General features: G+C 48.5%; 8 protein-coding genes across 8 annotated transcripts; 6 read left to right on the top strand and 2 right to left on the bottom strand.

Annotated features, from left to right (window-relative positions):
• Positions 1-911: 911 nt before the first annotated feature.
• Positions 912-2,689, top strand: BKA67DRAFT_69913 (uncharacterized protein). The gene is made up of 5 exons (XM_046109375.1): positions 912-1,353; positions 1,404-1,661; positions 1,731-1,842; positions 1,899-1,958; positions 2,017-2,689. The coding sequence occupies exons 1-5, from the start codon at positions 1,312-1,314 to the stop codon at positions 2,622-2,624; spliced, it is 1,080 nt and encodes a 359-aa protein (XP_045965039.1). The 5' UTR covers positions 912-1,311; the 3' UTR covers positions 2,625-2,689.
• Positions 2,690-6,554: 3,865 nt separating this feature from the next.
• BKA67DRAFT_590139 (major facilitator superfamily transporter quinate) lies at positions 6,555-8,771 on the top strand (the record flags this gene model as incomplete). Its single annotated transcript, XM_046104557.1, has 5 exons — positions 6,555-6,832; positions 6,893-7,065; positions 7,248-8,000; positions 8,181-8,336; positions 8,464-8,771. 5 exons carry the CDS (start codon positions 6,555-6,557, stop codon positions 8,769-8,771), a joined length of 1,668 nt encoding a protein of 555 aa, XP_045965040.1.
• A 656-nt stretch (positions 8,772-9,427) lies between these two features.
• On the top strand, positions 9,428-10,544 carry BKA67DRAFT_530991 (uncharacterized protein; the record flags this gene model as incomplete). The annotated part of the gene is made up of 2 exons (XM_046099323.1): positions 9,428-9,487; positions 9,687-10,544. 2 exons carry the CDS (start codon positions 9,428-9,430, stop codon positions 10,542-10,544), a joined length of 918 nt encoding a protein of 305 aa, XP_045965041.1.
• Positions 10,545-11,716: 1,172 nt separating this feature from the next.
• BKA67DRAFT_549554 (uncharacterized protein) lies at positions 11,717-16,225 on the top strand. The gene is made up of 2 exons (XM_046101591.1): positions 11,717-15,305; positions 15,361-16,225. The coding sequence occupies exons 1-2, from the start codon at positions 11,887-11,889 to the stop codon at positions 15,920-15,922; spliced, it is 3,981 nt and encodes a 1,326-aa protein (XP_045965042.1). The 5' UTR covers positions 11,717-11,886; the 3' UTR covers positions 15,923-16,225.
• Positions 16,226-16,615: 390 nt separating this feature from the next.
• Positions 16,616-18,192, top strand: BKA67DRAFT_509954 (uncharacterized protein; the record flags this gene model as incomplete). The annotated part of the gene is made up of 3 exons (XM_046097283.1): positions 16,616-16,793; positions 16,872-17,172; positions 17,280-18,192. 3 exons carry the CDS (start codon positions 16,616-16,618, stop codon positions 18,190-18,192), a joined length of 1,392 nt encoding a protein of 463 aa, XP_045965043.1.
• Positions 18,193-18,838: 646 nt separating this feature from the next.
• On the top strand, positions 18,839-20,670 carry BKA67DRAFT_530994 (Tannase/feruloyl esterase; the record flags this gene model as incomplete). The annotated part of the gene is made up of 4 exons (XM_046099324.1): positions 18,839-18,951; positions 19,029-19,374; positions 19,487-20,254; positions 20,323-20,670. 4 exons carry the CDS (start codon positions 18,839-18,841, stop codon positions 20,668-20,670), a joined length of 1,575 nt encoding a protein of 524 aa, XP_045965044.1.
• Positions 20,671-20,838: 168 nt separating this feature from the next.
• On the bottom strand, positions 20,839-22,065 carry BKA67DRAFT_654066 (uncharacterized protein; the record flags this gene model as incomplete). Its single annotated transcript, XM_046106493.1, has 1 exon — positions 20,839-22,065. The coding sequence occupies one exon, from the start codon at positions 22,063-22,065 to the stop codon at positions 20,839-20,841; it is 1,227 nt and encodes a 408-aa protein (XP_045965045.1).
• A 1,080-nt stretch (positions 22,066-23,145) lies between these two features.
• Positions 23,146-24,131, bottom strand: BKA67DRAFT_509386 (RTA1 like protein-domain-containing protein; the record flags this gene model as incomplete). Its single annotated transcript, XM_046097237.1, has 2 exons — positions 23,146-23,870; positions 23,960-24,131. 2 exons carry the CDS (start codon positions 24,129-24,131, stop codon positions 23,146-23,148), a joined length of 897 nt encoding a protein of 298 aa, XP_045965046.1.
• Between the last annotated feature and the right edge of the window lie 737 nt (positions 24,132-24,868).

Genomic DNA, 24,868 nt, shown 5'->3' on the forward strand with positions numbered 1-24,868 from the left:
AATGGCTAGATAAACCCCGAAAGTCATGTCATAGTGTTTTAATCCCTATTATGGAACATATCAAGCTTACACAAATTGCTTTGGACCATCGCTCCAAAGTTGAGTGCTCGTATGTCACGTGATCAGTGTTTTCCAAGTATTTACCGTTCTGTCAAGATCTTTACCAGGGTCAGCAATTCAGGAGCCCATAATGCAATGTGAGTATCGCAAACTGAGACCTTTTATCTTGTTTTGTGCTTCTGTTCCATTTCAGGCACGAGACACGGCACCTGCCAACTACGCCACCCTAAATGCACAGCCACTGGCTGGAGGGAGCCGATGCGCATATCGGCGAATCTGCCTTGCTGTCACATAAATCTGACACGCGGTACCACAAAAGCTCACATTAGCCACGTTTCGCATGCCATGAGTGCTGGTGATTCCAAATCACTCTATACTGAGCCTCACCGAGAAGAGCTGAAAGTGCGCAATGTTTTGGCCACGTCGGGCGCTAGATCGCTCAAAGGATAGCTTGTCCAATCTTGAAGATGGTTACTCCGGTAACCATGAGAAAGCGTTGCCTTGTCTCTGGAGCCGACCTTCCAAAGCTCTGTAGTAACTACGTGCATAGAAGCGCACACGTCGCAATATTGACTAACCAAAGATTTCGGTGGTAGTATCAACGATTTCGAGGCATCAACGATTTTGAGGCAACCACAATTCCCTTGGCAGTCAGGGCTGAGTGGTGGACACAACAACTTCAAGTTTGTCAGGACCTAGTGAATATGTTCAAACTATTAGCTGAGAAACTGACAGTATCTTGTGAGATCCGTCAAATTTATGTAGCGAATCGTCAATTATGAGTCGCAATTAATGCGGCAGAGAAATGACTTTTATGCGCATAGCTTGGGGCCGTACCGTACGCGTATCGCTGTGCATTATGGGCTTGTAAGCGGGGGACTTCTGCTGACGCCATCACAGAATTATCACCAATGAACAGCTGATATTCTAGCAAATCCTGCAGTACATGTTGTTGTTGTCCCCAACCATTGACCTGTTCAATGTTGCATATGCGCAAGCTTCGCAATTATTGGTGTTTGGCGTTGCCTTTACATACATTGCAAGTCGGGAGAGGCCCGGATGTCTAAGGTTCCATGACCTTATGCGGATATAATTGGCAGAGTTGCTCTAACCAGGCTGTCTTGTATCCACCCCTGGTCACATAAACATAGCGACATGACCAGACAGCATATGCATATAAATACGGTACTGCTCGCTCGTGGGGTGACCTTAACATTTTTGTACAACGTAAACTGAAGGCAAATCATCACTATGCAGTCATCGAAAGACTCCTCCCAGTTTCATCATGTCTTGGTCAGTCTCTTCCTGAATAACTCACCCCTATGACTAATGGACAGCCTAAGATTACTGGCATTACAGGGTACATTGGATTCAAAACTCTTTTGCTTGCCCTAGAGAAAGGATATCGCGTCCGGGGCGCTGTTCGTAATAGTCGTAATATTTCGGAGCTTCTGAGTAAGAGCCCATTCCTAAGACAAGGTCAAGAGCAAGGTCAATTAGACTTTGCCGTGATTCCAGACTTCTTCAATCTCGAGTCTTGGGTCAAAGAACTTGACTCGATAAGAACTGTCATACACTTGGCTTCGCCACTGGCGATTGAAGTGAGTTTGAGCTGCATTTCTGTTTTGCTACATGTAATTTTTTACAACAATACTAACAACTTATGATAGTGCGATGATTACGAAACTGGCATCATTGAACCAGCAATTTCCATGGTTACAACGGTTCTAGAAGCTGCAGCGCGAGCATCAACGGTCAAAAGAGTCATAATTACTTCTTCATGTATGCATTGCATTTTCTTACATATTTGCTCTCCGTACTTGGACTAATAAAGCAAGGTGTCACATTGGTGCCATTCGAATGGAACATGAATCCTGATACTGAGAGAATTTACACAGGTAAGAGCATCACAACTACCTGCCAAACAAGGACCGCGAACCTAATTTTCCTCATCAGCTGCGGACAGTAATAGAAACCCGACCCGTCCATTTGGAAGTGCTATGGAAGCCTACTGGGCATCTAAAGCCTTGGCAAGAAAAGCTACACGGACATTCGTGGATGAAAGAAAACCGGGCTTTGATTTTATCAATCTTCTGCCGTCCGTGGTCATCGGCCCCGATGATCGTATTCAATCGGATGGTGGCGTAGCACCGCTGCTCAAAGGCACGCGCGCTGCAGTCCTTGCACCGGCACTGGACGCTTCCACGAATTCCTCGTTCCCCTACCCAGGGGCACCAGTACACGTAGCCGATGTCGCAAAGGCCCACGTCGACGCGATTGATGCAGATCGGATTCCTGGAAATTCCGAATTCATACTTAGTTCAGATACCCCTGATGGCATTGAGTGGGACCGCGACATCAAGTATGTCGCACAGGAATTCTTTCCAGACGAAGTAGTGGACGGGAGTTTACCTATGAAGGGGTCTCTACCAACGATAAGGTGGAGGCTTGATGGGCAAACAACAGAGGTTGCCTTTGGCTGGAAATTTCGCAGTTTCATGGACACTATGCACGACCTCATCGTGCAATATTTGCATCTGAAGGTTAACACGCCAAGTCTGTAGCATATACTCAAAGTCGTACCTAGATAGTCCAGTGGGTGAACCAGTAATGTATTACTGTAATTGAGTCTGGTCATGGAAGTGATGTATAATTAATGATTGATTGGTGATCTCTGGTTTCTTTCCTATCGTCTATTGTTTTGATGCTGGACCTAAGCAGAAACTCTCTTTCCTTCAAATCAAACATCACCGATCCAAAACAGGCCAATTGCTTCCGCACTAACAGATTTTCCTTCTTTGCCTTCTTTAGCGCTGAGGAAAATACTTGTACGGTGACTGAGCGTACGCTAGGATATAGGATTGCTGAACAAAGCACAACATCTGCTCTATCACTGACGACTTTGAGCCTATTGACTTAAACAACGAGTCTCAACAGATGTTGTTGTTTGTGATTCTCCCATAATGTAAGATCAGCGGTAGTATCTAACGCCGTTAATTTCGAAGAGGCCGCTTTGTTCGACTGCTTGTTGAGTAGGTACCCACCCCTGATGAGAATATGCGTACGTCTGAATCAAGGTTGATCCATGCATACCTGAAGAACTTGATATAATACTCACGGGACAAGATTCGACTCTTTCAGGCATGTGGTGAACAACATTGTTGCCAATTTGGATAACCTTCGCAGGCGTCAAGCTAGTTGGAGACGTGTCAGGGATACTTCCTTAAATTCAGATGTGTTGTCGGATAGGACCTTTCTTCTTGTATCAGATGATTTGTCATGTGTTGTTGCGACTTGCGAATCTAACGGTTCCGTGTGACTCGTATTAATCTCTCAACGTACTGTACAGTCCAATTCTCCAAGATGATAGCGAATAATGCAGTGGTGACAGCAGGAGCCTTCGCGGCCTCGCAAGTCTTGAGTGAAAGCCCTCTCAAAATCATGGCTATTGTCTATAGAGTTGTTACTTATCATGATTAAGTATGTTTCTCGTCTTTCTAGGAATAAAATATCATGCATGTTGTGCATATTGATACGAACTGATTTCCTGCACTTTTCTTGAAGTGCAGCTAGGAGAGTTTGCAAGTTGTTTCGGCTAATGATTATATTGAGGTCATAAAGCTTGGTACTACCGTTCATGATACCCATCGCTTGACAAATGGTACTGAATCGGGAATGAGGACATCGCGTCACGTCCTGATCGTGAAGCCGATACCACGATTTCGCGCCAACATGAAAGGCATATCTGAAAGATGAATGGGCTCCTTATTCAAGGGTGTCTTACACCGGGTCATGTAATTTTGATGTTGTTACTTACCAGGAATGTATATTGTGGCCTCCAACTCTTTGTCCTAGTTGTAGTCAGATAGTACGTCGAAGCCGCCGCCGATTGGCATCGTTTTGACGTTCTTAATCGCTAATGTGGAGGGCGTGATTTGAACAATAGTTGTGACCCTTCCACGCATCTTTCGGCTTCTTTGCTATGAAATTACTTAGGTTGTTGTCAAGCTTGCTCTCCTGTTTCTGCTTTAGCCTCTAACATCCCCAGCTGCCTTAGTCACGATAAACAGCCACTACACCTTGGATTTGCTGGGCACCATGTATGGTTTGGACAAACAAATCGTCAGGGTTTTGAGTCCTGGGATTTGGTAGATAAAGTTCCAATCAACGATTTTTGTTTTAGTGTTTTGACTGAGACCTGATCAAGGGGGAAACATACTGAAGATTGCCGCACCTCAAAAGGTGCTGCTCTGGCTGCAACACCTATTGGTCCAATTGGTTACTCAGCTACAGACTAACCTAGACTAGTCTAGCTGCCATGGTCTGAGGCTACTCCATCGTTGTTCAGTCGACGAACCAGCTATCTATCACTCGCGTGCAAATTATAGATCAATGAAAGTGAATGGGGCTGTGGTTATCATAATGACACAGACAAAAATATGGATTTGTTAAGAACCTAGGTCCGTTGATGATCTGCTAACTACTATATCTCTCACCCACGGATGATTGGCGGGTATTTTAGACGAAACCTTTCACATACATTGTCAATAACGTTTCTTGCGATCTTGACACACTTAACGCAGACCAAAAGCTAGGATCTCGATCTTGATTGCCAATAGCGAACTGGAAGAGGGTAAACTTTGACTCCTTGTCAACGGTTTTCAGGCCGAGAATTGAGCCTTTGCTAGTGATTATTCTGCAAAATTGTGTGGCGCGGGATTGTGAGAACATGACACAATCGTAAGGACATAACAGGCCGGTTTAGAGCGGATTCGACACAAGTTGTTCCGTCACCAATAATTCCGTCGGGACATTGACATTTCCCCAGTCTAGGAGAGAAACAAGTGCCGCTCCTTAAGTTAGGCGACGACATGGGGTGACACCAAGGCCGATTTCTCTTCGGGGCTTACCGGAAGGGAACTGCCCTCCACGACCACGAAGCCCTGCAAGGCCCGGCAAGGGACAATTAAAGTTTGTTTGACTCGCGTTATCACGCTGTCACGTTTGCATTGATGCTTTGGTCTCTCACTACAGTACATGGTGTGAGCTGAGCATGGCGCAATTTATCTGGGAAAGATCGGAGAATAATACGGCTGAGCTTCGTAGAAATCTCCCACTCCGTCCGGCTAACAGACCCTCCACTCGCCCCTCAATTGCTGCTGACCGCCTTCCCCGCTGGTTTTCACAAATAAGAAAGTTCGTGCAACCACATATGATCTGTGCTTATTGAGACTTCGAGGTTCAACTCGGAACGCTTCAGGTGGTGATCCACAATTCTGCTGGTTAGTGATCATAAAGGCAAATGGGTGGTGTTGGTGTCAAGATGCGTAGAGTTAGTTCCAGGGGCGAAGGGGTTGGTGACTGTATTCTTCGTTGGGAACATGGTACTATACCAAGTAATTGTTGAAGTTGCCGGGCGAAAGTTGTCATCAGGACTCAGCAGGAATGTGGGGGTTGCTTGCCAGCCGCACTGCAATCTCGACCAACGGCCTACGACCCCATTCAACCCCATTTAGCCCCATTCGACCCAGTCGTTCGGTGATGCCTGCCGGTTCAGTCGTAGTACCTTAGCCTAGCGTCTCCCCTCATCCAGCACAATTCTATCCTGGCAAAGAGAGTAAAGCAGTAAGGATTTTGTATCCCACATGGTACCTTGAATTCGCCGGAGGACGAAGCGTAAACATGCTGCTTCCATGGCCTTACTAGATCTCGCGTATCTTACATGGCATGCTGGTATCGGTCGTTAAAAGTCGGTTGAACATCTACAGTTACGTTGTTTGCTGTGAGTCTAGCGGCAACGTTGCAAACTTCCCGTCCCATGGCACTATGGCACCATGGCACCATGGCACCATGCCCAGAAGGCTTCGCAATGCTTGGTCATGGGAGCCCAGAGAAGCCACCAAACGCCCACTTCTTCTTGCTTTCCCTCTATGGCTCCTTGGCATCTCCTCACTTCTTACGCATTGTGTAATTTGGAACGTTCTCAATGGTTGCAAATGGAAATCCTTGTTACCTTGGCGCGAGAAACATCAGGGTTAACATCGTGAAATCTTCGTGGAGAGAATGCGGGGACCCCGTCCAAGACCGGCCAAGCCCACTAAAATCGCTCGTGGCTGCGAAGCGAGCCCGCAGATTTGGGTTCTAAACCGTTAGCCTCTCCATTTTTCACCCCGTTCCAATCACGCATGCGGGGATGAACAAACATCTAAACACCGTTGTGCCAGCCACGAGAACTATTGAATCATTGCGGCAGTCGGGGCCTAGAGACAAGCCAGCCGAGGAGGGTGATCGACAATGTCGGTCATCTTCCGATGGCCGTCAATGAACCTGCAGAGCTACCTTACATCTTGGACGGCAGTATGTTAAGTACTACTTAAGATGTCTGACCCCCACGAGTATTGCGTTCTTCTTCTCAAGCATTCAAGGTAGTACCTTCACGTCAATTTACCTCTACCGCTTTCTGAGACACCTTGAATCATTTCAAAGAGATCAAGATGGCAGGAGGTGTAAAGAAACCAGTCAACATTTTCAAGTTGAAGGACCTGGACGAGCCGAAAGGAGTCTTCAACTGGCGCCTATGGTTTGCAGTCGTCTCCTTTGCCCTTCTGGGTGCTGCCCGTGGTGTCGATGAGGGTCTTATATCTGGTGCCTTCAACTCCAAAGATTTCCAGAAATCCATCAATTACTCGTCGTACAGTGATACAGAAAAGACAAATATCAAGGCGAATGTCTCAGCTATGGTACAGATTGGTTCCGTTGGCGGTGCGCTCTTGTGAGTTATCTCTGCTCGTTGTTGTGTGCAATACAAGCTCGCTAATGCCGTCACTATCAGTGCATTCTTAATATGCGATCGTGTCGGTCGCATTTGGGCCACACGAGAGCTGTGTCTCGTTTGGATTATAGGAATCGCCATGTTCTTAGGCAACAACGGCAACCTCGGGCTGGTGTATGCCGGAAGATTCATCGCAGGCCTGGGTGTAGGTCAAACTCCCGTCGTCGGACCTAGTAAGTTTTAGAACCTAAGTTCTCAGTTGGCCTTTTTATTTGAAAGCATACTAGTCGGTGATCTTCTCAGACTGCAGGCCTTTCGAGAAGGGAGACCGGTGGCACTATGCAAACTAGAGCCCCCGAATATATAAGCTATCTTTATATGGAAAAATAACTAACTGGATGATTTTGCAATGTAGTCTACATTGCCGAGATTGCCCCGGCATCTATCAGAGGTCTTTGTACTTGTATGTTTACTGGGTTTGTCTATCTCGGTATTGTCTTGGCTTATTTCGCCAACTACGGCGCTCAAGTCAATCTGGGAGACACTAGTCACGTCAGATGGATGGTTCCGACGAGTTTGCACATCATCTTTGCTGGTCTCATCCTCGTTCTCATGTTCTTCCAATACGAGTCTCCCAGATTTCTCGTGAAGCAGGGAAAACTAGACCAAGCCCTGACAGTTATGTCACGTTTACGCCGTTTGCCCGAAACCGATCCCTACATAGTGAACGAGGTTGGCGCCATCTGTCGCGCAAATGAGGAAGAACTCGAAGCTACCAAAGGCACTGGATTCTTTGGCGTTGTTAAGGAGATGTTCCTTATTCCTAGCAACTTGTACCGCCTCTACCTGAGCTCTATGGTACAGCTTTTGTCGCAATGGTCAGGTGCTGGATCTATTACGCTATATGCTCCTGACCTTTTTAAGCTCCTGGGAATCACTGGACAGAACGAGTCCCTGCTTGTCAGCGCAGTATTTGGAGTTGTGAAGCTTTGCGCTGCTGTACTGTGTGCCCTGTTCTTGGTTGATGTCATTGGAAGAAAGCGAGCTCTGCTTATTGGTATCACATGCCAAGCTATTGCCATGCTTTACGTCGCTGGGTTCCTTACCGCCGTCCCCGGACTTGGTGTTGTTGATGGCTACACCCTCCCAAGCAACGAGCTTGGTCCCAGTACGTATAAAACATCTGACGTTTTCGAATTGATCTTGTCGTTCAGAAAGATACTAGTCGTTGACCTGACTCCGGGTCATTCGAGCAGCGAGACTAGTGGTCTGAAGAAGTTAAATCCATAAATCCCTGAGTTGTCACCGTCATGGAAAATTCAACTAACAAATTCTTTTTACAACGCAGGTAAAGGAGCGATCGCCATGATTTACCTGTCCGGATTTGGATGGGCATTAGGCTGGAACTCGATGCAGTATCTACTCACAGCTGAACTGTTCCCGTTGCGAATTCGTGCTGTTTCCACATCGTTGATGATGATGTTACACTTTGTCAACCAATACGGTATGCGAATCCCAGATACATTTATCCCCATTCTTAGTTGGGCCGTCTCGCCGTCTTTAGAGACGGTGCGAAGCCGCCTTTATTTTCGAACAAAAAGAGTGATACTGACCTCTGATCGCCACAACAGGAAACTCTCGTGCCGTCCCTAATATGCTTCTGCCCACCAGCCAGGGTGGTATCGATCCGAAAGGGACATTCTGGTTCTTTGCTATCATAACCATTATTGGAGGTATCTGGGTTTGGTTTTCGGTACCGGAGACATCCGGAAGATCACTAGAGAGCATGGATAGACTGTTCAGCCTACCTTGGTACAAGATTGGTCTTCATGGCAACGATGATGCAGACCGCCAGGATGCTGTCTATAAAGAAAAGGAGCAGGAAATGGGCCCAGCGGAACAGGTTGAACATGCCCACCCTGAGAAGAGAGAAGTCTAGGACACCCAGGTATTTCTAGCAGAAATTATCGAAATCGGTTGTCATTCAACGCATAGCATAGTCGTAGTACATTAACAAAACAACAATGATATTGCTCCTTATATAGCTCGAGTGCCCAAATGAATCAATCTTATCACGTTAGTAAATAGAGAGGTATTTGTGGTTCTGGGGTGGGAAGGGGGGGGGGTTCCAATGGAATATTCCGATTGTTAGTAAGGGAGTACATTTTCTGGAAAGGCGAGTCTAGTGCTAGGAGGTGCAAGAACTCGTTAGGTTTCTATTCAGTAGGAAGCGAACGATGAAAGACCAGCACGTTATCCTGAATACAAACCATGTACCGATCGCTAGTTGAGACATCGTCATTTCCACAGCAATACATTCCTATTGGGAACGCACAGTACCATGGTCTTGTCCTGTTAATCGCAAAAGTGCGATCTTGAGTACAATGTAAAATGATTAAAATACTCTCAGAACAAATGTTAATCTTGGCCCAAAAGGGTTCTTGCGTTGCCCCCGTAAATTCAGGAAATTTGTTCCAGCAACCAGAAACTTGCGCAATACCCACATTGTCGACTGCGTGAAATTATTCAAACTCTTTCAAACATTTTGAGAAGAGCAGATATCGTGGATCATTACGAAAATTCTGCAACTGACACATGACATCCACTGGCATGCTTTTAGTCGATACATCACCACAGCCATACACACTCTCACGGGTTCGTATCACAACTCATCTGAACTAAATACACTTTTCGGTTCGGAAACAATACGATACAAATAGTGCAAATTCGATTCATTGCAAGTGTACGCATACTACCAACCACATTGAATAATGCATCATGCACCATCCATTTTTCAACATGTGCTACAGCTACCTTACAAGAAAAAGCTTCCGTTGCTTGAACAAATAAGCAGGCGACTTGGCAATCACAAAATCTCCCTGTGAAGCCATTTTCCACGAGAGTGGATACTTGGGCGGAAGATGGTTCAGAAGACGACATATGCGAGGAGATCGAAGACAACGTCATCGATATCCCCTCTCGGTACAACAAGGGCAACTTTAAAAAATTTCGCCAATCCCTCAGTTGCCTAATGGTCGAGCAGGTGTTAGCCGCTGAGATGATCATCGCCCAGATTTCGGACCACAGAGGCCAACTAGCCACATTCAAACATTGTCTCATAACGGTCTGTAAAGATCATGTCAAATCTTCTGACACCGATGGGCATTGGCCAGTTCGGCTGATGGAACTGAGGCCCATCGTCTTGGCCGTCATCAACTTTCTCCTTGAGCGATGTTGGCGCAGACAAGGCAAGGCTCCGGGCGAGACAGTGAACGAGGTGGGCTTCCTGGATATGCACACAAAATTGGAGTCGGCTTTGCTCATCGACGTTTTCCCAGACGTCACCAAGCTGCCAACTCTCGTGGCCCGACTTCAAGAGTGCTTCAAACGGCTGCATAAGCACCGCCTTGATAGTCTTTGGGACCTCGTATACGTGAAACGACAAAACGAAGGCTATCATGACTGCGTATGCAGCTCAACGTCAGCTATGAGTATTGCTGGAGCCTTTACCTGCATGTCCCGTTTTCGGAAGTTCACATTAACCACTCGACAGAGGGCTTGCCAAGGGGTCAGTGTCCGGCCCATGCCAGGCCAGCGTCCCGTTCCACATGGCGTGGCAATCAGACTCGGCAACCTACGGCCCAGCACCCGGACGAGGGCGCTACCACTATCCTATCTAGAACAATGCGTCGAGACCCTTGATAAAGATTGAGCTATTCGAAGTATGAACCCACTCCCAACGCGGAGGGCAGATTCCTGAAGTTTTCTGGAAAGCCATGGGTAGAAGCTTATGGAATTGTGATTGGACGACGGCATAATGTCGCTAGCGCTTGGTCTGAAGACCATGTGGAAATAAGCGATTTCAGGAGAGATACGTGATAATTTATACACAGAGCAGTTATAGTTCAAGGCCACGGGTCTCCTGACTCATCGTCAAGAGCTGTAACTTCAGTAAGAAAACAATCTTGCTGTGCTTTGTGCATGGGTAGTGGATCAACTTGTGATGTTGCCCACACGAACTTTGATGGTAGAAGAGCGGGACTGTCTGATAACGATACTGTTGGCTGGCCAAGCGAGGATTTGGAGACAGTCAGCATGGCCCATTGACATAGCTAGTTTCCAAGAAGCATTACGTCCGGCTCTAGAAGTTCTGTGGTATCGGTGGGAGCCCGCTGGATATTAGCTGGTCGGATACACATATGGTAAACCAAAGCTGCACGCCGATGATGAACATGGCACACTTTCGTGGTGCAGCAGTGGTAGAGGTGGACGAAGAATATCCAGATGTGCCACCCAAATACTACATAGATAATGCCGGTTCGTTTCCCTTTCGCACATAACGAGTGCCAATCGCTATAGTGACTCAAAATCGCATATCGCCCTTTCCCATGGGTATGATCTGAGGTCCATCTTCGTTTTCGTGAGAGTTTCTAGGACTCTCAGACAGCGAACTGCGCACATGACGGGATGCGACAACGCAGTTTGTTCAGTTGCCAAACCAGTTCGGTCCACTCAAGGCGACGTGTTGTATCGCTGACGATATGGAGACAGACTCAGGGTTGTCTGGATACAGGCATCAAGAAAAGGTGGGTTTACCTACAACACAGCACTTGCCTGACTTGTTCCATCGAGAGAGCCAGAGCCGACGACGGAGCGTCTCCACCGTGTGTGATTACGGCGGACGGGTAATGAGGGGAACATTGAACGAAGACTGAACGAGGGGCGGGATCGGCCACGGGACAACAAGACAAGGGCCGGCCGACCGCTGGGCTCAGCTGGCGGCCACACGTCACGTTTGCCTAGCCTTAGACTAGACCAGACTAACCTAAGGTTAGACTAAATAGCACAATCAAATGGAGCCTACAGTACACACGAGAGAGCCAGAGAGCTAACGAGGAGCTTGGCACGCCACCGCAGACCCAGACGCAGACCCCCCTGGGAAAAGTACAGATCATTGCAGTGGAAGCCGCCAGAAGAACCCGAACCCTTTCTCCCTCCATCAAAACGCACCGAGGAAGTCTGTCTGGGATGAAATCAGTGTAAATTGATTCATCATGGCGCTGGTGCAAAACGATCAGATCAAGGGCGCAGAGCTCCTGAACGCTCTGCCCACCTTCCGGCATTTGTACGTCTGGCCTTTTGCCATTATTTGGCCCATTTTTGCACGATACTATACCGACTCGGATCTCTATGAAAAGTACATCGGCGCATCCGAGTGGACAACCGTCTGGTGCGGCGCAATCATCACCGCCCAAGCTCTTGTTTGGCTCAGCACCCATTGGAGTGTTGATCTGAAGGCTTCCTTCACCGCGAAGAAGGCCAGCACTATCGAGGCCGCCGAGCTCATCAAGGTCATCCCCGTCGCCAACGCAGGTTCCCCCGAGATCTGCAAGCTCGAGCGCGAGACTGTCGCTGGCAAATCCAATCTCTCCTTCCTCTTCCAAAAGCGCCGGTTCCTTTACCATGCCGACGAGAAGACCTTCAGCCCGCTGGCCTATGCCATCGACGCCGAACCAAAGCCGCTGCTGGACCAGTTCCAGAAGTCCAAGGGCATCACGAGCCAGGCCGAACTCACCCGCCTAGAGCAATACTATGGCACAAACACGTTCGACATTCCTGTGCCTACCTTCACCGAGCTCTTCAAGGAGCATGCCGTGGCGCCATTCTTCGTCTTCCAGATCTTCTGTGTCGGCCTGTGGATGCTTGATGAATACTGGTACTACTCGCTCTTCACCTTATTCATGCTAGTCATGTTCGAGTCTACCGTTGTCTGGCAGCGTCAGCGCACACTGAACGAGTTCCGAGGCATGAGCATCAAGCCCTACAACGTGTGGGTATACCGGCTTGGCAAGTGGACCGAGGTTCAGAGCGACAACCTTTTGCCTGGCGATCTGGTCTCCATCAACCGCACAAAAGAGGATAGCGGTGTCGCCTGCGATATGTTGCTAGTTGAGGGCACTGTCATCGTCAACGAGGCTATGCTTTCTGGAGAGAGCACGCCATTGCTGAAGGACTCTATTCAATTGCGCCCCACTGACACTCCCATTGATCCTGAGGGACTTGACAAGAACGCCTTCCTTTGGGGCGGCACTAAAGTCCTTCAGGTGACACACGGCAACCCCGATGAGGAGAAACCAAAGCTTGCCTCTGGAGTGCCTCTCCCGCCGGATAACGGGGCTATGGCCATCGTCATGAAGACGGGCTTCGAGACATCTCAGGGCAGCCTGGTCCGAACCATGATATATTCTACAGAGCGTGTTTCCGCCAATAACGCCGAGGCACTGTTCTTCATTCTATTCCTGCTCATCTTCGCCATCGCCGCTTCATGGTATGTATGGGACGAAGGTGTCAAGAAGGACCGAAAACGATCCAAGCTCCTCCTCGACTGTGTCTTGATCGTCACAAGTGTTGTTCCCCCAGAGCTGCCCATGGAACTGAGTTTGGCTGTTAACACGAGTCTTGCCGCTTTGGCCAAATTGGCCATCTTCTGTACTGAGCCATTCCGCATCCCCTTCGCTGGACGTGTCGACATTGCTTGTTTTGACAAGACGGGTACACTGACCGGCGAGGACCTGGTTGTTGATGGCATCGCTGGGCTTGGTCTTGGCCATTCCGGCACTGACACTCCAGTCGAGTCTGATGGAGCTCACAGCCAAGTGACCCCGGTCAAGGAGACTGGTATCGAAACCACGCTTGTACTCGCTACTGCGCATGCTCTCGTTAAGCTTGATGAGGGTGATATCGTGGGCGACCCTATGGAAAAAGCTACACTGACGTCTCTGGGTTGGGTTCTCGGAAGGAATGATATCTTGACTGCCAGAACAGCTGGCACTATTGCCGGGTCTGTACAAGTGAAGCGCCGATTCCAGTTCTCGTCTGCCCTTAAGCGCCAAAGCTCCGTGGCCACGGTTAACGCTATGGATTCCAAGACTGGCACCAAGTTGAAGGGCACCTTCGTCGGTGTCAAGGGCGCGCCTGAGACTATCATGAAGATGCTGACCACCGTCCCCAAGGACTACGAAGAGACGTTCAAGTACTTCACTCGTCGCGGCTCTCGTGTTCTTGCTCTTGCCTACAAACAACTGACCACTGACAACGAACTTGGATCCGGAAAAATCAACGACTTGAAGCGTGAGAAGGTTGAGGCTGATCTTACCTTTGCTGGGTTCTTGGTGCTTCAATGTCCCCTGAAAGAAGATGCTAAGCAGGCCGTCCAAATGCTCAACGAGAGTAGTCACCGCGTTGTGATGATCACTGGAGACAACCCTCTTACTGCTGTCCATGTCGCTCGCGAAGTCGAGATTGTCGATAGAGAAGTTTTGATTCTCGATGCTCCAGAAGACAACGAGGGAGGCGAGAAACTTGTCTGGAAGAGCGTCGACGACAAGATCACCGTTGACGTGGATGCTTCTGCCCCTATTGACCCTGAGATATTGAAGACAAAAGACATCTGTGTCACTGGTTATGCTTTGACGAAGCTCGGTGAAAAAGGAAACGATGGGGCTTTCCGGTCTCTGCTGCGATACGCCTGGGTTTATGCTCGTGTTTCGCCGAAGCAAAAAGAGGACATTCTTATTGGCATGAAAGACCTAGGCTATTACACCTTGATGGCTGGCGATGGTACCAATGACGTCGGAGCGTTGAAACAAGCTCACATTGGTATTGCTCTTCTAAACGGTACACAAGAAGATCTCACTCGAATTGCGGAGCACAGCCGAAACACCAAGATGAAGGAGATGTATCAAAAACAAGTCGACCTCATGAAACGCTTCAACCAACCTGCGCCGCCAGTTCCTCCCATGATCGCTCATCTTTACCCTGCAGGCCCTTCGAATCCCCACTTGCGAAAAGCGGTCGAGCGCGAGGCACAGAAGAAGAACATCACACCCGAGGAGTATGCTAAGCAGTACGGTATTGATCTTACGCAGACGATCACGTCCCCTGCTGCCCAGCAGCTGATAAACGCCGATCCTCGTCAAGCCAAACAACAAGCAGCTCAACAGAAGGCTGTCGGGCTGGCCGACAAGCTGACTTCCGGGATGATGGATATGGAAATGGATGATGAACCGCCGACTTTGAAGCTCGGTGATGCCTCAGTTGCCGCTCCTTTCACGAGCAAACTCAGAAATGTCGTCGCCATTCCGAATATCATTCGTCAGGGTCGTTGCACACTTGTCGCTACCATCCAGATGTACAAGATCCTTGCCCTTAACTGTCTGATCAGCGCCTACAGTCTATCTGTCCTCTATCTAGAAGGCATCAAGTTCGGTGATGGCCAGTACACCATTAGCGGTATGCTGATGTCCGTCTGTTTCCTGTCGATCTCTCGCGCCCGAACTGTTGAAGGCCTGTCCAAGGAGCGCCCGCAGCCTAATATCTTCAACTTCTACATAATTGGTTCTATCCTTGGTCAATTCGCTATCCACATCGTCACGCTCATTTACATCGCCCGATTCTGCGAAAAGCTTGATCCGTAAGTCAGCCCTCTTATCGACATAACTGTGCTTTTTCTAACATTGATTCTCTAGCCGTGGTGATCTGGATGTGGATCTAGAAGCTGAATTCAGCCCGTCTCTTCTCAATACCGCCGTGTACTTGTTGCAATTGATTCAACAGATCTCTACCTTTGCTGTCAACTACCAGGGTCGCCCTTTCCGTGAGTCTATTACGGAGAACAGGGGCATGTTCTGGGGAATCATTGGTGTCACCGCTATCGCCTTTTCCTGTTCAACCAAGTTCATTCCCGAGTTGAACGAGAAGATGATGCTTGTTGATTTCTCGAACGAGTTCAGCACCACCTTGACAACCGTCATGATCCTCGACTTCGCTGGATGTTACCTTATTGAGGTTGCCCTCAAGCGACTCTTTAGCGACTTCCGTCCCCGAGACATCGCAATCCGAAGAAAAGACCAGGATGCACGCGAGCAAGAGCGCAAGTCTATTGAATCTGCTGAGAAGTCCCTCAAGGATGAGAAAGAGCGTTTGGCTAAAGTAGAGGAATTCGAAAGGAAGGTAGAGGAAAGAAGGAAGAAGGTTCAGGAGTGGGCGCAGGGACGACAGCAACAAGCTGTTCCGGCTGCTGCTCGATAAGGGTTTCGCCATGATGGGCATTGCCAATAGACTAGAAGGGGAAATAGACGGAGCTCTCATCGTGACTCCCGTGTATAGATATATGTAATTGGCTATAGTATGAAAACAACTGTAGATAGATAACTCACATTGCCCCTCAAACCGAGTACTTCCAATGCGCGCCGCCTAGGACAAAGATTGGTTATGGCTTGTGACACTTTCAAACTTACATAGTACAATTGACAAATTGCATTCTCGTATCTACTTCGCTTTCAGACGTTCGATATCATGTTCTTAGCTTGTCGGTTCAACTTCGGAAACCACCGTCTGTGACAACGAGCTGGCGGCTTTGAGTCATCGCGACGCCATGCGTCAAAGTAACACGTTGCAGTGTGAAAAAAGGGTTTGTATTACAAACTAATGTGGTGCTATATAAGTCAAGCTTGATTCGTAAAGTTGGTGTGAGCGATGCACAGTGGATTCGGCCTAGGTTCGAGTCCGCCGAAAGGATTCCGCTTGCAGCTCGCGTCTGCCCCTCGATCCTCATTCAATTGAGCGCCACTATTAAAAGTATTCACAGCAGTTGCGTAAAGGGTGTAAGGTGCGCGAAGAATCAAACTTCAGGCCATACATAGTGGACTGCTGACTGTGACCCCCAACGTTTTTCTGGGTGACTGATTCGTGCACAGCTCTCGTCCCCTGCTCAAGGACACAATGGAATCCCCACGTCCGAAAGGCATCGTTGTCTTTGGTGGTGGAACCGCAACCAACAGTCTAGTTGACGTGCTCAACGATCTCCGCGAAAGTAGAAGATGCTCACTGAGCTACATCATCCCCATCAGTGATAATGGTGGCAGTTCTTCTGAGCTAATTCGGGTATTTGGGGGTCCTGGTTCGTGCCCTTGATACCTTTCCAACGCCAATTTATGGCCACCGCAAAGTACGGTCGGTTGATTAACCTATAATACAGGTATTGGTGATATTCGTTCTCGTCTTGTTCGTCTCATCCCCAAAGTAGACTCAAATGCAGATTTAGCAGCCACAAAAGCACTGTTCAACTACCGCCTCTCCAAAGATCCTGAAAAGGCACGCTCTGAATGGCTGGATATCGTGGACGGAAGGCACGAATTATGGGAACAAATCTCGAGCGACAAACGTGAGCTCATCAGGAGCATCTTCAACATGGTCAATATGGAGATCGTAAAAAGAGCTAGACCGAGTTCAACCTTCAACTTTGGCAAGGCGGCCGTTGGGAATTTGTTCTTGACTGGGTGAGTACTTGCACCCATGCGTCTGAGCGTCGGGGAAGTGTGCACATCCCAGGCGACGAGAACACTTCTTCGGATTTACGATTATTCATCATACTTACACCTTGCAGCGCCCGCATCTTCACTGGCTCTCTTGAATCTTCTATATACTTGCTATCGCAAATATGTTCCATCCCACCTTCAACGTCAGTTCTTCCAGCTATCAACACAAACTTCTCCCATCATATTTCCGCTGGACTGTCGGACGGCACCATAATCACCGGTCAGAATGCTATTTCACATCCCAGCGAGCCTACTGCCCTGCCCGACGCCAATGGTGCCGCCACCGCAGAAGCGGCCGCTGTATCAACGACGGAGGATACGGACGCACATGATCTCATAGAAGACGCCAATCTACCTGGAAGTTTACCAACGCTGCGGAAGCAATACATCGAATTCTCCAAATCCGGAGAAGATGATTTGTCCTGCAGGATCAAGAGAGTCTGGTATATCAATCCCTACGGCCATGAAATACGGCCACGTGCAAATCCGAAAGTTGTCGAGGCTATCGAGCAATCCAACGCGGTGATCTACAGCATTGGATCCCTCTACACATCCATTGTACCGAGTTTGGTACTGCGAGGCGTCGGACAGGCGATCGCGAACTCGGGAGTCCGACACAAAGTGCTTATCCTCAACTCCAGCAATGATCGCGAGACAGGGCCCAGCACCAGCCCTTTCACGGCGGTGGATTTCGTCAAAGCTATAACGTGCGCCGCTGCAGAGAGTCAAGGTGAAGTCGACAACAACGGCCGTCTCAGCGAAGTGAGAAGATATGTCACCCATCTACTGCACATGGAAGGCGAAGGCACACCAGTCGTAGACAAAGAGGCGTTGGCCAATCTCGGCGTGGACTGCATTCGGGTTTATGGACGCAAAATCGACGGTGTCCTCAGGTATGACGAACAGGGGTTGAAGAGCGCATTAGAAGCAATTCTTGGCAGGACAGAGAGGGGCAGGAGTCGAAGAAACACGAAGCAGTAATAACAGATGGGAGCAACTAAACTTTACTCAGACGCGTATTCCGTATATTAGGAAGGCAAAGGTAGCAGCTGAGCTGGGCGAAATGCGGCCCGAATACGCTGACCGTGATCAACGATACTACTCGTTTCGACGCGATTGGCTTGGAAGTCTGTCCTTGCTGCCTTTCACGCTGGTCGTGTACGAAGGTTTTACCAAATGATAGTCGAATGAGGTCATGACCAAATGAAACCATCGTATGGTAGCTGTGTGACTGGTTTGACGGCAACCTAAATTTGTCCCTTTATGATAGAAACTAGGAGGAGCCAAAGGGTGCTGTAGGAAGAACGATGTGCGAGGAGAGCTTTCCCTTCCCGAGATCACCATTCTTGGCTCCACTGGGCGCTTATCACACGCCTTGTTCCTCCTATGATGTGAAGCTGGATGGTTTGGTTGATATGTTAGCGTACTATAGATCTGACAAGCCCAGCGCACCCGGTGACATACTCATGGATGGCCCGTTTGCAGTGATGGGTAACTTGACCTGCTTCATAGCTGTTTCTCTAAGGGACATCCTCCCCGATCAAGTGCTCGTTATATAACTAGGGTTCAAAGCGGGGTATCCTTGAACCCATCACGTACCTTCGGCTATCTACCAAGTTGTGTCGTAATGGCTGCTTGTGCTCCCTCCACATTCTCACCATCTCTGTTTGGTGCAGAGGTGCTTTCGTTACAAGCCTCGTTGGTCACCAATTACAGTGCATCAGTGTCATCAGCGTTCAGGTACGTGATCACGCGGGCCCTGAAAAACCATATGTATCATGGTGACCAGACCCACTAACATTCATGGAACTTGTCAGATTTACTCAGCCTTCCGTCGAGCTTAGAAACGCTACTTTCTGTAACGTCACTGTCACATACACCCACCCCGGCCAGAACGACAACATTGCGGTCGAGGCATGGCTTCCAACCGCCGACAAGTGGAATGAGCGCTTGTTGGCCGTCGGCGGAGGCGGATGGGCAGCCGGGCGGTTCTTCGTTTCCTACGAAAACATGAAAGGCGCGGTCGCAGACGGATACGCTACCTTCACTACTGACGCTGGATTGGATAGCTCCATATTCCCAACTAATTGGGCTCTGAACAGTCCTGGAAACGTTAACATGTACAATCTGAAGAACCTTGCATGGGTGTCTTTAAATGACGAGGTAAGTTGAATGGCCATGTCTTCCATGGGATTCATAAAAGATGAAACATTCCACTCCATTAATTATGTTTCACTCTGTCCTGCCCCAGGTAATTAACGATGAAATTCAATAGGCGATCATAGGGAAATCACTCATTAAAAGTTTCTATGGGAGAGGTCCAACTTATTCATACTGGAACGGCTGTAGCCAGGGTGGCCGACAAGGCCTGATGTTAGCGCAGAGGTTTCCAACAGCTTATGATGGCATATCAGCCGGTGCCCCAGCTCTTCATTGGTCGGAGTCCTTCACCGCAGCTCTTTGGCCACAGCAGCTCATGAATTCTCTTGGAGAGTATCCTTACGGCTGTGAGATCCAAGCAATAACCGCGGCCGCTATCTCAGCTTGTGACGGACTCGATGGCGTCTTGGATGGGATCATTGGCGAGGCTGATCTATGTCTCAAGCAGTTCGATCCTTTCAAGGTTGTGGGCACCACGATCACCTGCGCCGAAAAGTCAAACAGCACGGTCCAGATCAGCAACACCGCCGCCAAGGTCGTGAATGCTACATGGCACGGTCCTGTGACAGCCGAAGGCAAAAAATGGTGGTACGGCTACAATCCGGGGGCAAACCTCGTAGACAACAATGGTCTCCCAGGAGTCGCAGCAACGAATTGTACCGCACAAGACTGTGTTGGAAGCCCCAATATGTTGGCTTTGCCATGGCTAAAGCTTTTCGTAGCCGCGAAACCTGACTTGAATTTTTCAAATCTCACACAGCGCGAGTTCGATGATCTCATGCATTCCAGTAATCAGCAATACAGATCCATTCTCGATACTGACGACCCCGATCTTTCAGAATTCCGAAAAGCGGGTGGAAAATTGGTTAGCTTCCACGGTCTTGTGAGTTATCCCTAGCCATCACTGTCTGCTAATCCACTTGTCTTGTTCAGGGCTAACCCATTCATTAGACTGATGAGTTCATTCCCACGAAAGGTAGCGAGCAGTACTACAATGCAGTCGGCAAAGCTGTGCCTGGCATAGAAGAGTTCTACCGCTATTACCAGCTGCCGGGCTATGAACATTGCTTTGGAGGCTCCAGCAGCCCACCTACTTCCTTGTTCAGCCAACTGCGTGCCTGGGTGGAGAACGGCACTGTTCCCGGCTCGACTCTGGTACAAATCACCAACCTGAATGGAACGACACAGCGTCGCATAGTATGTCCGTATCCGCAAAAGACACAGTTCAATGCGTCTTGCGGTAACGTTTCCAACGTCGACTGCTGGTTGTGTATTCGCGCAACAAGCCTTGAGCATTAGTCAAAGATCTCTCCGAAGGTTTTAAAAGTTGCTGCTGATAGACTGCACGAGGGTCTTCGGTGGGTTTATCCTAGAGAGTTGTCTATACAGTTCTTGGGTGAAAAGAGAAGACAGCAGATATACATTCCTTGCCTTCTATAATAGTCCAGTTTTATATCAACGATCTTTTCATCGAGGCCCTCCATGTTGCAATGATGGATCTTCCAGCATCAAATTCGGCCATTTGAGCCATGGGCTCCAGTATGATCCGAGGTGTCTCGTGATTGATTGTATCAAGAAGCCTCCAGCACCGTCTATCACCCAGTAATGTTTCGCCCTGAGGAGCAGAACACTATAATGAGCAAGAACCACCAGAGCCTCTGGTCGACGTTGTTCTACAAGGTGCACAAACTCCACAGAAACTCGTACGAGCCACTCCTGGGGGAGAAGGATGTAGCGGCTTTTTGAAAATTCCCGGCTATTCTGCTCATCAAACATGCGCTGAAGCGTCAAGACATCTTGCTTTATGCAAGACCGATTGAGACCACTCTCGTCTAAGAGTTGAAAAAGCGATGCACACTCGTCCCCCCGGCTACCTGTCTCGATTTCGGCTGGGTCTAGCGGTAGGTCACCGACGTGGCCGTAGAGCTCCTGTTGAATCCGCGGCCACGCTTCGCTGGAAATGACGCGGACGCCTCTGTGCAGGGTCAGGCACTGCACAAACCGATCTAGCACTGTAGAGAGGTCTGATAGTGATGAGAATGTGTTGAACATAACATGCTGACCCAGGATAGCAGAAAACCAGAACATAGACATGCAGTTCTCATCTGAGATTTCTGCTGTGGCCGCGTTGAATGCAGCTAGCGCTCTGGTTTGTAGTCGCGTTGCCTCGCTTGCATACAAGCTTTTCGGCTGACCTGGAACGACGCTTTTGTGCGCCGCCGCGAACGCGATCAACTCATCCATCAGGTAGGGTGTTTTATATGCTTGGTTGATTGCTTGCTGGATGAGATTTTCGTCCTCTGGCTGGTCACGCACCAGTTCTTGGCCAACGACGGTTCTAAAATGATTCAACAGCTCCAAGTGCAGCAGATTGTACCGCTCGTGAGTGTGGGGACTTGATAGTTCCTCTTTTCCAGCGGTACTACAGCCGCTACTGCCGCCTGTTGTCAACTCATGTTGAGAAACCTCATTCGTAGCAGACAATGCGGATGAGACTGGGCTTCTATGGGAGGAGGTTGATGCCACCGGGAGTGCTAAATGCGGACGTGATGGTTTGGCAATGGAATCTAAATATGAGCACCGTCGTTCCGCTGTGACGCAATTCTGACACGATGGCCGTCCTTCGTCGCATTTCTTATGTGACTGTTTACAGTTCTTGCATCCATACCGCGATTTGCGGTGTGGTCGCCGCATGGCACCTTGTAATGCATGCCAGCATGGAAGGTTCAATTGGGACGTAGATGTTGAAAAAGAGATGCCAGAGGACAAGATGCATCGATGGGGCTCGAAAGCCTTTTAGCGAGTTCTCCACCCGTTTAGCGTGAACGGTATGTAATCATGTAACCTACTCTTTGGACTTTCGGGCCATGCATTCATTCGTAGTGGTTCATCCACTGCAACTCGGCGGCCTTCGTCGCCGTTGTAACCTATGGTCTCAATCGCGATTAGTCTACGGATTAACTTTTGATGGCCCACCCAGAGCAATATTGACCTGGCGTGCCGTTTGGTCGATATTCTAGATCTAGCACTTACGGTTTACTATATTTATTTCTCAAATAATTAGCATCATCAATTTCCTTGAGCTTGCGCGTTTGGATTGAATTATAGAGTTCCCTCAGCATTTTGTGCGTAACACTACGGCCACCCGACGCATCCGCTTCACCCTCACAGATCACGCTCATGCTAGGCCGATTACATCACTATCTAACTTCAGGGGTTACCTTTGCCTTTAGTAGATATTACCGACACTTCTAGATTCGAGTTGGCTCAAGTATCAACCCACTTACCTAACTCATTAGACAACGCGATCTGAGCTCGCTTTCGGCAGTGCACCTTGTTTCGCTTATTTCCAAAAGAAACACTAAAGATCATAAGCAGTCAGTCACGAGTCACTTTAGTTGCGAGTTCAAATGGGACATCGAAATGTCGCTAAAGCGAGAGATACAACATACGAAACTGGCTGCAACTACGGCAACGTTTGCAACATCACGATCAACGACATAGCCCCTTTTATATAGAAATTACTAGCCTCATGCATTGCCGTATTCGACGCCTTGAGCATTAATATCCGCTCTTTGACCAACGAAAAAACTGACTATCTCGAACTGACCACTAGGCAGCTGGAATGCAAAGGTAGGTCCTTGAAGCGATGGATTAGTACTCAGGTAGGCGACCACTGGCAGATCCCCAGTGTTGTATGTGTTTGCTTTTATGTGTGGTTCTGTCTATACCAGTATATATATATACACATTAAGAGAAACAAAAGATTCTATGCTATGGTTTGACCCCCGTCCGGTTTGTATAACCAGTGGTATCAGTAACGGAACCCACAGGTCCCGGAGCCGGGTCGAGAACAGTCATGGAAGTAACAGAGTAGAAACTGTTGTGATTAGAGATAGTATCCGGAAACCACTGCCAGAAAACCGCCATCACGAGCCACATCGGTACCGAGTCGAAGAGGTACATGGCCCATTCATTTCTCAACAGATAGCCATCAGCCCCCATAACAAATTCCACTATGCGGAAGACCGACCGAATCATTATCAATGCACTGACACCGTAGAGCATACATAAAGTCTCTTGCCACTTGATGTCAACAGAAATGTAGATCACTGACGGATCATGACGCATTCTGATATGGAAGACAGCTGCTGTGGCCCAGAAGAGACCAAACATCACCACCTGCAAGACCAATCCAATGATAACAACGGTTTGCCCTAACTGAGCCTGCGAAGCGACCACCATCAGACCCGCTGCACCGCCTTGAATCATGAGGGCTAAGATATCTCCAGCGACGAACAACCTGGTCAACCAGGCTGGGCGTATGATTGCATGTTTCTCGCCGCGGACGTTATTGATGATCTTCTGTAAAGTCATGTATATAGATGCCGCGAATAGAACGGGCGCCAGCAGGATCATGTTATTCTGAATAACATAGGGCATCAATTTTCCAGTTCTGTCATGCGCTGACGCTCGAGTCGCGTATCCTATGATTTCCACTATTTTACGATATTAGCGTTTCTGAAGACGATCTCTCAGATAGTGCACATAGGAAAGGCAACCCGCTGACAGAAGCAGTTCTACTTACTATATCCACCAATGGCGAACGGAATGGCAAACCATCGTCGTGTTTTGTATAAACGCCACGCATGTGCCGCGGTGGCGATTATGAACAAGATGCAAAATATTACAGCCGCGGGAATCGAGGGGAGATATTTCCAAAGGTAATAGCCTCCCTTGTAGGGTTCGAGGACCGCCATTGTTGGGAACGAGGGGTTGAAAGCCAATAAAAAAGTCTCTTGCGGCTAAATAAAATAGTCACTATGCTGATTTAGCAGACTTGATTTCATATGTATCTTGATGCGTATGGAAGGCGCTGAAATGCTCTTTGGATTTTCCCATACACGATGCGGAATACCAGTATGCTGTCTTATATGAAAAACCTTTGAGGAACTATCTTAAAAATGATATTTAAAAAGGGTTGGATACATAGCCTTCTACATCTAATAACCCACATACACGTATCAAGATCCATCAAGGAAAGATTTAGAGCCCATGAAGCCAATAGGATGCAGCTATATACGTCGTTTAGCAAATTCCCTGGTCGTCGTCAAATTACGCCAGGCCACCAAATACGACAAGTGGAACTATAGACTTAGACGGCCCAATCAAATGCTGAACAATACGCCGTCGCACGCTAAGTAGATACGATAGTCCCCATAATACGCCCGCTGGCTGCTTTGAAATTTGGGTTATTCAAGGAGTCGTGTCAACCACAACAGGGCAATTACCAGTTTTGTTATTATATGCTTCTATGCGCGAGAACAGGAGTGCCCCTATGAAAAAGCATCTGCAACACTGCGGTTCTTCGGCCTGACATAGTGAGGAAGCCGAAGGGTAAAAGAGGATAAATTTTGCTGCTTCTGATAGCAAGTGTAACCTAATACTGTTTGTAGCCAGCCTTTCCAGGCTACAATAGCAAGAGAACTTTAAGACC

Source organism: Truncatella angustata (assembly GCF_020726525.1).
Source record: "Truncatella angustata strain MPI-SDFR-AT-0073 chromosome Unknown BKA67scaffold_1, whole genome shotgun sequence".
NCBI classification, from domain to species: Eukaryota; Fungi; Ascomycota; class Sordariomycetes; order Amphisphaeriales; family Sporocadaceae; genus Truncatella; species Truncatella angustata.